At 50.2% G+C, this 12,243-nt stretch overlaps 1 protein-coding gene across 2 annotated transcripts in view; it reads right to left on the bottom strand.

The window, feature by feature from the left end:
* IGFBP2 (insulin like growth factor binding protein 2) overlaps window positions 1–11,004 on the bottom strand; it is a 63,554-nt gene extending 52,550 nt beyond the window's left edge. Inside the window, exon 1 of one of the 2 annotated variants that reach the window (XM_034062119.1) lies at window positions 10,953–11,004. In XM_034062119.1, coding sequence (XP_033918010.1) covers window positions 10,953–10,989 — 37 coding nt within the window. In that variant the 5' untranslated portion in view covers window positions 10,990–11,004. Of the gene's footprint in view, window positions 1–10,164; window positions 10,568–10,952 lie in introns of those variants that run through there. The other variant, XM_034062118.1, reaches the window with a different exon arrangement.
* Window positions 11,005–12,243: the final 1,239 nt, after the last annotated feature.

Below are 12,243 nucleotides of genomic sequence, written 5' to 3'. Positions count from 1 at the left end.
GCTGCAACTGATCTAAAATTCGGGTTTAGATCTCATCTGGCCAAAAGCCACATCTTGGGAATCACACGTGGTGGAGGCTGTCGGTACACTCTGCGTGTTTCCTTACAAAGGCTCGGGATACCAGTTCTTATTTTTAGTACTATTTTTATTTCTTCATGTAATGAGTTCAGTGTTTCAGGCAGCCCTGGAGGAGCAGGAAGGACATGTCCTGTAATAAAACTAATTAATTCATGTGGAATTTCTAGCCATTATTGTGAAAGTGGACAAATTCCTCACTCCTGAAAAGCTGCCAAAATGGCCATTAATCTGGCTGTGGTCACGAGCAGGATTCCTGTGGCTTCCTGCAACACCCAACCGGCCCCCTGGGACAGAGACTGCAGAAACCAAAGTGGATGTTGTTAATTCCTCACACTGACTCCCACAGCCCAAGTTTTACTAAACAAGATGGTTGCCTCAAGAGGGCCCCATGCCAAATTCCTCCCAGTGCCCCCAGACCAAGCATGCCCCAGTCATGTGCAGAGAGGTCTAGACCTTCCTAGACCTTCAAAGTCAACCCATACCAGATATTTTAGCATTATTCAAAGCTCTGAGGAGCAAGTGTTTCCATCTGCCCACCCTTGGCCATGCTCTCAGTGCCAGGTGCCCTAAAGAGAGCAGCATAAAGAATCTACCTTAGACACATCAGAGGTTGTATTCCCACTACCCAGCTGGGTATACAAGGAGGCTGAGCTTTTCAGGTCCCATCTGCAGGCAATGGGAAGCTGGGCTCCTCCAGAGAAATTCCAGGCAAGAATCTCATCAACTGAAATCCCTCAGTAATGCACAGGAATTAATGGAATCTGTCTCACTCACTGCAAGCTGGAGGTGACAGGGTCTGTGGGGCCTGGCAGTGAAAAAAATCACAGAATAAACTTACTTTAGTCACTAAAATCAACAACAACAAAATGACTCAGAATGCCCACAGGGATCTGACCTGTTGTGTAAGAAGGCACCATTTTGCCACAGTCTCTTTTTTCTCTCCCAGTTCTGGATTGCTCTTTAAATTCAGGATGGATTACAGGGGTAGCCTCTAAATAGTACCTCTGGTGTTGTCCCACCACCCAGTCCCAGGAATTGTAATATTCCCTGACTATCACTAGAAATCCAGACCTGCCCCAAATGTCATGTGTAATGGACTGTCCGTCACAATTTGGATTTCTAACAGTCTAAACAAAATCCTCACAAAACCACTTCTGCACAAGCTGTGGAGGCAGCACTCGCTGTTCATCATGGCCAAAGGAAGAGGTCCCCTACCATGGCCAGTCACTGCTTTAGGCCTCCTCATCCCAGTTTCCATCATGGCAAATGATGTTCCTGTCCATTCACACCAGTCAGAAGAAGATGGTGCAGCAGTGATTTCCCTGCAATTCTATCAATCCGGATTCATGTCCAGAAGAAAGAAAAGTGCCCTTAACACATCTGGGATAATATCAAACTTGTGGCCCTTGATTAGTGTGGGTATTGTGTTAGAAAAGGATGGCTGCTGGAGCTCAGTAGTGCAGAGAGAGAGAAGTCTGCAGCACAAGAATGTTGTTCTTGATCAGCTGGACTGTGAGGTACCTTTTCGGAGCACGGAAGAGTTCTTCCAGCCTCCAGAAAGCAGTGGTAAGTCTTGTTGAAGCGTTATCACCTGGCATTTTCCTCACACTGGTTCAATTGCCAACCTAGAAATGCTATGGTATGGAGGGTCAGCACCCCTGACAAGTGTGCCCACAAAGTAAGACATAATTCATCAATAGAGCTGGAATTTGTCATCAGCACAGGCACTCCAGGGTGAAACAGAAGTAATGAAAAACAGCCACAGAAAGTCCCAGGACTGTTGGGTTAACCTCACTGCAAACAGAAACACCATGGTGGCCAGCCACTCCGAACCTACAACCTCCACTTCAAACTCTCACAGGGGCCAAGACCCAGCAGACACAAACCAGGCACCACGTAGAGCCCTTGAGCCACCCACCTTACATTATTTACAGCCTCTGCAACTACACAACCCAGCTGGAGCTATGGGGCAGTGACCCAGCACCAGCTCCAGGCTCCAATGGCACAGGAGGATGGAGCTCTCTGCCAGCCACCCTCCCAATTCTCCTCCTCATGCCATTTCTCTTTGCTAAACCTGAATTCCTCTCCCCATTTCTGCTTGTTTTTGAAGTGCCAGATGAAACGGCACCAGATGGAGGCGAGCTGCTTGCCCACTGAAAGCAACAGGAGACAAGCATTTCCACGTGGGCTGTGCAGGAGGGCTGACATGGTGCCGGCTGCAAACCCTGTGTCTACCCTTGGCTCAGCTTGCAGCCTAATGGCACCCCAAGCACTGCACACAAAACCTCCTGGATCCAAACAGAAAATTACCCCCGAGGAACTTTCCCCATGAAAAAAGAGGACAGATCTTGGCCAGTTTCACTGTTTCTGCTCTTCTGCCTTCACTGGGGCTGCTCAGGATCTGTCCTGTTCCTCTCAAGAGCAGAATTTGGGACTTCTAAAATACAGGGTGCTCCTTATTCTGCAGGAGATGGGTCAGACTGAGGGACACACACCTGATCTTTGGAGGTATCAAAAAAGGTCTTGGAGGACACCCAAAACCACAAAAACACCTTCAACAGCCCACTGCATCCACCAGTCCCCCCTGACTGATCAGCAAGCATTCCTTAGACATGGACAACAGGTGCCCACCCTCTTCTAAACCAGCAAGAGGAAAACATGGGGAGGTTATCAGACAACTTCCTCACTAAACCAAGAGAAATCCGTTAGCATGGACTGGGCATCCTACAACTAGCCGGAAGAGCTGAGAACTGGCTGCCCTGGCTTAAGCATGAAAAATAAGATCTTATGGGAAAATCTAACTGTGGTCTTGAGCAAAAATACTGGGCAAAGCTTTCTGAATTTTTTCCCAACATTATAGGACTACAGGACTCTCCCAAAGATGACGCCATGCAAGTGACTGCAACAGCATGTCACTGCTGTAGGCATCCTGCATCACCTGGCTACAAGAACAAGCTGCAAGGAGACACAAAAACACCTCTCTAAAATTACCTCCAGCAACTAGGGTGTTGGAAACATTATTAATTTCAAGGGCAGAGCATTAGAAATCCCCTCATCCCACCTGAGCTGGTTTATCTGCAGAAAATTGTAAGGGAAAGCAGGGATTTCAACATAGTCCAATTCCCACCAGCGCTTTGTGTCACTCTCAATTACAGTCCACAATGAAATACCAAGAAATCGTTCCTCACGGCCGGCAGAATTAATGGGATCTTTGACTACAGAGAGCACCAGGCAGTGAACTTGTTCCCTTACCAGCCAAGAGGCACAGTGCAGCTTTCTTCAGAATAAAAGCTGCAATGTCAAAGGATAGTTTAAGGCTTATAAAAGTGACCTGATGTTTCCCAGTATTCCAGTCCGTAAGAAAGGCATGATTACTGACCCTTTCCTTTCTAAGGCAATTTATTCCTACCAAAAGCTGATGCAGCAAGAGACTTTATATTCCCACTGGTAACTAGCTAAATTATATGTGGGCAAAACACTGGACAGGAGACAATCAACAATGCAGTTACAACAAGCTGTCAAATGCTGGGCTGCTGCAAAGTTCCAATAACTGTGCACTAACCCCTTTCTCTTAAGCCTTTGCCTAGGATAGCCACCACATCACGTTCACTTGTAATTAGATGTCAACTTGCACATTCAATGAGGTCACGCTTTGCCAGTATGTGAATGAGAAACACCTCCCAGCTTGCTGGCAGTGGCTGCTGAAAGCAAGCAAAGATGTTTCAGTCAGTCTGCTGAAGGTAGTTTGTCTTTATGGAAATAACAGTAAGACCGGATTTGCAATCTTTTAAACTGGCAGAAAACTCATCCTTACAGAAAAGTGAAGATTTTGTTGAAAGAACTCCCTGTCGTGGTTCATCCCGGGTCCAAAGACCAAGAGTTGTATGATGGAGCATGAGGATGCTGCCCACCAGGACAGGGGGGGCATGACTGCCACTAGATCAGTTCAGCAGGGATGAAAGGCAACCAAGAATAATCTGCACAACATATTAGGACCCCCAGAAGGGTTTTCCCCTTTTCTCCCAAGTCCATTTCAGGAGCATGTATCATGATTAGCCTCCAAATCCCAGAGCACACTCAATACCCATCAAGCAGCATCTTGCTTCATGGCACACAGCAAAGAAACAGGTAACACAACTCCCTTCCCCAGGCAGACATCGAGCACTAACACAGCTTCCTCCACAAGGCTAATGCCATCAGGTAAAGCCTCACTCTTCCACTGAGGACAAACCCGCCTCTTCAGGCAGATGCAGTCAGCAAGAACAAGTTGGAAGCAAAGCCCAGTGTGTTGCTGCTACAGGACACCCTCAAAACTGGACACACACACTGATTGAGGCAGCATCTCCCCAAGGAAGGGCCAAGGGTGAAGACGGGTGGAAGCTGTAGTGGAAGCGCATGCAAAGGCAATGGCTTTCCATCTCTCTGATACAGAATGGATCTCCTAAGCAGCCACTGAATTGAAGATGCATATTTCATGCTGGTTCACGGAAAGAAAGCAGGAATTCTTTGAGCTGGAAACTCAGTACACCACCAAGCTCCACCCTCCTTCATTAACATAAAAGCTTGAAAAGTACTTTACATTTTACATTGGCCTTCCTCTTACTCTGCCTAGAGCAAAAGTTCTTTCTTGAAGGAATTACAGACCCAGGAGGGAAGGCAGAAATGACCAAGCTCAGAAAGCTGAAATTGCCCAATCCAAGCAGAAACACAAGAAATCCACTGGACAAACTGGTGCTCCTCCTTGCTCCTTAGTGCTGAACAAGTGACCAGGCAAAGCAGATACAGAAGTGCTGCTGCTCACTGGGATGAAACCATGCCTTCACAAACCCAGCTGTTTGTGGACTGCAGTGACAGCTGCCTGTCAGGCAGATAAACTAGTCCCTGCTAATACTATAGCCAGGTCCAGAAGAGAGCCAAACACAAACACACCTCTCGCATTCCAGTTTTCACTGTTTTGCCTCACAAATTGTTTATCCCAGCTCAATTCCTGGATGTGGATAAAACAAACAACATGGACTTTCTCACAGACGGAGCTTCTTGCTGCTCCCTTGATAAATACCATGCTCAGCGAGTATGAGCCTGAAACACAGAGGAAAGGAAACAACTGCAAAGGGCAAGAAGGAAACAGATCATTTGCCAAGGGACAGCATGAAAACACGTTCCTCCTTTGGGCCAGAGCCTTGAAATCTTCCCAGGCTTTCCCCTCCCTCCAAACCACCATTTTCATACAACCACCAACCCCAGCACAGCAAAGTCTAGTGGGACAGAGGCAGGGGGTAGCATTATTTTCAAGAAGCTGCTCCACAGGATGCTATTTACTGTCTTCATACTTAAAGATGACAGTCAGTACAGGGCCCAACAGGTTACCTCTTGGCCAGACACAGCTGCCACAAAGGAGCTTGGAGACCTGGTCCACCTACTGGCAAAGCCCCAGAAGGAGTGAGGACAGACAAACTGTGTAGGTTTTCTTCATTCATGTATTATCCTTAGAGCTATTAGTAACTGCATTTCACTTTTAATATTTTTTCCAGGTTAACAGGGTCAGAAGTTGTGGGGGCAGAAGGACAGATACATGCAGATTGTGATGGATGCTTCGTTTCCTTATAAAAGCAGAAGAAAAGCAGAAGTCTTCCTGGCAATTCAGTGGACATGAAAAATGCGCTCATAGCATTACTGGCATGGTTTTCAAGTTGCTGTTAAAATTCCACTTATATTATGCTACCTCCAGCCTCAGAGTCTTCTCTGTTTTGGAGCAATACATTAAACTGTCTTTTAGCAGCTGCCTGCCAAGGGGAAATAGAGGTTTTGACATTTGACCTGTAAGGAAGGATGTGTGGCATTTGGGGCTACCCAAATAAGGATTTTAGCTGGATGCTAAAACAAGCTGCGTTTCTAACAGTTAACTATTTTGGTACTATTTTTATATCATGGGAGTTCAAAGTGGAGTCCCTGACCAGGTGAATAAGGCAACCCCAGCCCTGCAAGTTCAAGTTTGCCTGGGGCCACATTCTTTGCACAGCTCTTTCCATTTGGAAAGGTTACTTTGCACTGTCATGGACTTAAAAAAAACACATTTGTTTTAATAAAGAACTGAGATTCCAAAGCAGGACTCAATAGCCAGCAGTGGGTTCTGAGGCAGATCCCTTGGAATTAGTACAAATATCTTGACAACAAAATAAAACAATACTAGAAACCCAACAGAACTGCAGTGCCAAAGGGAAAAAGATAATTCCCTTAACTGGTCAGTTTTGAACAGTGGCTCAAGAACCTTTTTTTCAGTGGAACAAATTTTATTCCTAGGACCTTGTCTCCATTAGAAGAAAATGGATGATTTTCAGCTATTCTCATAACTTGGGCAAGACAATTTTGGACACTGCTGAGATCGCTAAGATCTGCCCTGATCCATCTCCTAGCACAAATCCCTGTCATGGAACAGTACTGGCACCCTGCTGCACCTTGCCAGTTCAGGGCATTGATCTGCCAGAACACCACTGACTTGTTTCCTGGGGCTGGCTTTCTGCAGGATTAGCTCTGAACCAGCCTACTGTAACACAAGGTGACATCTAAACACATCAGAAGGAAAGGAAAAGGACAAGAGCTGGACAAGACCATGCAAGCCCTCATTTCCAGTTCCTGATGGCCAAAGCAGAAAGCAGCATCCCCACCCTCCAGCTGAGACTGGAGAGGCTGAGAGACCCCAGTGGTACCTGAAACACCTCCAAAAGCATGTTGTGTCTCCAGGACCCATTCAGACCTGAGCCACCCCGACCTGCCTGGGGAGAAGGTGGCTATCAGAGACATTATCTGTCAAAAAACAGACTGCTAATATGATGTACAGACAGCCCTTACTCTGCTCCCTGTGTCCTGGTGGACTTCAGGCACATCATTTACTCTATGTGCAAAACAGCATGCCGATCTCTCTGAGGTGCTGAAAGAATAAACACACTCGAGACTGGCCAGAACTCTGCGAGCTTTGCACACACAATAACAACCCTCTGTCCTCAGTTCAGGCAGTTCCAGTCAGCCATTAGGGTACGTAAAGTTTGTTAAGCGATGACCTGAAATAAACTGTTAAAGAGTGTGGTCCAGTGGCACCAAAACTATTTTAGAGGCCCTGATCCCTGGAGGTGCTGAGCCTCCATCTTGCTCCCACCCTTGGTGGGAGTTCAAGCACTCATCTCCCCAGAGGGGTACAAGTTCTCAGCCTGATTTCCACAGACTGCTGCTATTTGGTTCCAACATTCCCAACATCTTCAAAATACCCAAAGCCTCTTGTGCAATGAGCAACATCCCCTGCTTCCTAGCTACACGGTGGTTTATGTTACTTTCCGCCTACAACCATTTCAGGATTGGCTTTACAGACCTAAGTGGAAGACTAAACAATGCTGGAGCCACAGCAGGAGAATTTGCGGAGTTTTATTCCTTGTTTCATTTGGGCAATCCTTCTGCCTCTCATCAGGGACAAAAAACTTGCCAACCTCTTAATTTAGGAATAGTGAGAGCTCTGCATTCCAGTCCTGAACCAGCCAAAGGAGCCTTTTCAAGCTGGAAAGGGGAAATAGGGCAAATACCTTTAAGCACATTAAAAAAAGAAATGGGAAAAAAAGGAAAAAAAAAGAAAAGGGGAAAAAAAGGAAAAAAAAAAGCCTCAACACCTGCCTTTTGCAGGCAAAAACCTGCTCTTGGGGCATTCTTGAAACTGGCCCGACATCAGCATTTGAAAGCAAATTCCAATCCCTGCTCTTTTGGGTGCCAGAGTCCTTTCCCTGTCACTGCTTTAAACAAAAAGCAAACTCTCCCTAGTATATGCTTTGAAGGCATGCTGCAGATGGAAGCACGAGTCCAAACAGAATAGTATCACGTGAAGCTGGCAGACTGGGTTTTGTTTTTGTTGGGGGTTTGGTTGTATTGGTTTTGGTTTTTTTTTTTTTCTAATGGCTACAACAACCTGTTAAAAGTTTTGTCATCTGAAGAGAGCGAAGCCTTTTCTGGATGTCCAAGATCCTTTGCCAAGACATGCTGAACTCTGAATATCCAGCTGCATGTTTCACATCATGCTGGTTAAGGATGTGTCAGTATTTTTATTATTAACCCCCTATGGACATTACAGAACACCACATACATTAAAGTGTTCTTAAACTGTGCTATTTACGTGTACGTGTATTACACATAAAGATATGGTTAAAGAAATCACACCCACTGTAACAGAATAGACAATAAAATCAAGCAAAATATCCAGTCGAGTAATGTTATTCTTAAATAAAGTCCATAGAATCAAAAAAAAGCATCATTGACTCAGAAAGTCACCTCTCAACCTATCACTGCAATGCTCTCTCCCCCCACCCCAACTTCTTGTAAAAGCATAAGCTTGGAAGTCAGCGCCAGATTCCTTAAATCTACATGCCCTTGGCTTCTTTGAGAGTGTAAAATTCACTCCCTTGACACTCATATTCTGTAGTCAAGCAAGATTTCACATCAACTTCTTCTCCAGACTCCCAGCTCTCCACAGCCCTTCGCAGCCGGGCAAAGGAAGGGGAACAGGAGCAGGGACTGCAGCATTCACAGCCTGGGTGCATGGAAGCAGTATCTTGCAAAGTGCGATGTTTTCCCTGCTGCTGGTTTTTCTTCACTCCCCTCTCTCCATCTCTCCCCTTCAAGCAGAGCATGGTGCACAGATACCCGGACCAGGGTGCACAGGTACCTGGACCAGGGTGCACAGGTACCCACAGCAGCATGCACAGGTACCTGGCTATGTTCCCACTCTCCTGGGGAGCAAAGCCAGGAGGTACAGCCCTGTTCTAAAGCCTCGACAAGAGAGAAGAGAGGGAATTCAAAGTTGTGCTGTGAGCTAGTTATGCAAAGGGTCAGAGCCCCAGTCATTGCCAGGGAGCAAAGCCAACAAGGAGGCAGAAGTCAAGGAGGGGTGATTTCAAAGGAGAAAGTGCTGGTTTCTACTCCCAGACCTGATTCGGCAATTTTCAGCATTCCGCGGAAAGGGAAAGAGCTTGCGGCCGATCGCAAGGGAGAGGAAGCATTAATAAAACCCAAGCTCTGCTGTATCGGCATCCCCAAGAGCGCTCCCTCCCACACACGTTGCAGCAACAGGTCAGGAGCCTGTTGGCGTCCCCGTCCTCGGGGCTGTGCCCTCGGGGGATGCTCCTCTTCCTCCAATACCCAGTACCTGGATCGGGGGGAATAGAGGGGACCGGGACCCATCAGGGGCTCGGGCAGTGGCCACCGCAGCTCCTAGGTGGGCTCTGCTGGGAAGGCACCCACAGGGAACGGGCTCCCCACAGAGCAAAGCCCCGCAGTCCCTGAACCAACCCCTTCCCACAAAGCAGCACATAGTCCTCCCACACTGTTGCTCCCCGTATGTTTGGGGGTCTGCCACTCTCCGGAGTGATTTTACGCCTCCAACCCCAAATCTGAACCTCCACCTCCCTCTGCTCGCTAAGGGCTCCCACTCCCCTCAACTGCATCACCCCGAACTTCACCCTTATCTGCCCACAAGGGTTTTCTTCTCTAGAAGACCCCAACCTGCCCCCCGCCCCGGGGAAGTCCCTACATTTCCCCCGTTACACCCCACCCTTGGGATTCCTGCCCCGTGCCAGGAAACCTCTTTAAACCCAGGAGTAGCTGCATCCCCCAAAAAAACATTTTCCCCTCTCCCCCAAGGACCCACTCACGCTCCTTCGCCCCTCCATCGCTTTTTTCATTCCTGCCCTCTTGGTCCTTCCCTGGACTCTCCCCTCTTCCCCAGGGATTCCGCTTCCCTACCCTCCAGAGGTGTCCCTCTGCCCCGGGAGTACACCCTTCATACCACCCTTAAGGATTCCGTAGACCTGCCGGTCTGGGTCCCGGGTGCGTTGTGCCCAGCGCCCAAGCCCGGTGCGCAGTGCACAACGCACTGTACCCTGTGCTCGGTCTCCGGTGCCCCCCGCCCGGACCGCGGCGCGCAGTGCCCTGTCCTCAGCATCAGGTCGCCGGTCCCTAGCACGCAGGGCGCTCGGTGCCGCGTCCTCGGTGTGGGGCTCTCCTGGCTCCGCGGTGCGCTCCGCGGGGTGCTCGGAGCCGGGCGCTGCTCACCTGCGGGGCGCTCGGCGCTGGCGCCATACTCGGCAGTGTCGCGGCGGCGGGCGCAGGTGCCCTGCCCCTGCACGAGGGCTTGCAGGGGCAGCTCGGCGCCGGGGTCGGGGTAGCAGCGCAAGCCGGCGGCGCAGCGCGGAGTGTAGACGCCGCACGCCTCGGCCTCCAGGCGGGCGCACACCGGGCAGCAGCCGCAGCCCGGCTCCCGCACCAGCTCGGGGCAGGGCGGGCGGGCGGCCGGGGGGCAGGCGGCCAGGCGCTCCGCCGTGCAGGGCGGGCAGCGGAACAGCACCTCGGGCAGCGCCGGCCCCGCCAGCGCCAGCGCGGCCGCCGCCGCCGTTACCAGCAGCCGCGGCCAGGCGGCCCGCGCCGCGCCGCCGCGACCGACCCCGCCGAGCGCCATGGCGGGACTGACGGGCGGCGGGGCCGGCAGGTGGACACGCGGCTCGGCCCCCCGGCGGCGCGGCACGGCGCGCGCGGCGCGCAGAGGAGCGGAGCCGAGCGGCGCGGCACGGATCAGAGCGGTGCGGAGCGGAGCGGGGCCGGGCGCGCCTCGGCGCCGCCGGGTCCTAGAGCCGCCCCCGCGCCCGCCCCCCACCACCACACCTCCCCCGAGGGGGTCGGGGCTGCCCCGGTTGGAAGAGGGGGGGCACCCCAAAGCAGAGAGGGGATCAGACCCAGAGGGGGTCGGGGGCTGCCGCGCAGGAGGTTCGGATGTCCCAAAGAGGAAACGGGGGTATGAAAGTGGGGGCAGAAACACCTAGTACAGGGAGGGATGGAGATCCTACCCCACAAGAGGGTTGTGGTCCTTCCCCACAGGGACATCCAGTGCTGGGGGAAACTGGGTGCTCCCTACACCCCAAGAGAGACCCGAGATCTGGGCTGGGGTGCAGGTGGGTGGCCACGCTCACCCCATTGCCCTAGAAGTGCTAGGCGAGTCACATTCAGGCCACGTCCCACCGTGGAGATGGGGGGTTAAAACCCGGGCTCAGGGAAAGTCCCACCATCCAGCTCACCACCAAATGCTGGGCCTGGGAGTCACCCTGCCTCCATGGGATCCGGATCCTGATGTCAGGTGAGCCCCTTTGGAGACGCAGGGTTCTGTGTCCATAGGCCTGCCTGCATCTCTAGCCTGGCTCCCCACAGGGCATTTGCATCCTCAAACCAACCCCATATGCAGCAGGCTCGATGTCTCCCTACAGCAGTGCCCCACGAGGGTGCCTGAAACCCAGGGTACAACTGTGATTTTGGTGTTATATACCCATTTCAGACCTCATCTCTCCCTGCTGCTCCACTGTCAGGCTACACAGAGGATTTTAAATACAAGGGGTATCACATAGAGGTGACTTTATTTCACAAATAAAAAACATTAACAACAAAGCCAAGGGAACGCAGCTGAGCTACTGAAGCTGGGAAACTCAGTATTGTTGTGGGGTTGTATGGTTAAAGCCAGGCACTGAGGCAGCCTGAGTTCCCTCAGTCTCCAGAATGTCAGCTTTAGGACATTTAAAGTTAACATTTGCTGCTGTCATTTTGTGTTGGTTTGGTTTTGTTTTTTCAAATTATGAAAAATACCAAATGCTGCTGTTGATGACTTCTGTAGCACAACTTTCAGCACAGGGTTACTCATGGCCTTAGAGTTATACAATATGTTTGTTTGTGGGCTCAACAAGCACAGGGTGGGATGATGGTCTGCAGCATTCCGTACACACCATGAAATGCCTGTGCTACATCCTGAGACCAAGCATGCTGTCCTAGGAACTTGGGTTTTACAAGAGTTTAACCAAGCATGATCCCTTTCTCTGGCTGCCCATCATGCTGCAGATATCTCATTGTGGAAGAGCTGTCCATTATTTTCCTTTTTAAAACATACCATTGCTTGTTTGCACCTTGCTCAAGCTAGGCAGTGTTTTTAACCATCCTTGTTTCACCTCTGGAGGAATCCGGTTAGTTTTGGGGTCCCTGTGGCAGCAGCACTCATCACTGCATACAGCACTCATCACTCTTGAGCGTGGGGGACTCCAAAACTCCAAGCCAACAAAAATGTTTCCCTGAAATTAGAAGCAAATTACAAAGATA

Source organism: Melopsittacus undulatus, chromosome 4 (genome assembly GCF_012275295.1).
Source record: "Melopsittacus undulatus isolate bMelUnd1 chromosome 4, bMelUnd1.mat.Z, whole genome shotgun sequence".
In the NCBI taxonomy this organism is placed as follows: domain Eukaryota; kingdom Metazoa; phylum Chordata; class Aves; order Psittaciformes; family Psittaculidae; genus Melopsittacus; species Melopsittacus undulatus.
The sequence above is the reverse complement of the archived record's forward strand: the minus strand, read 5'-3'. Positions and strand labels throughout refer to the sequence as shown.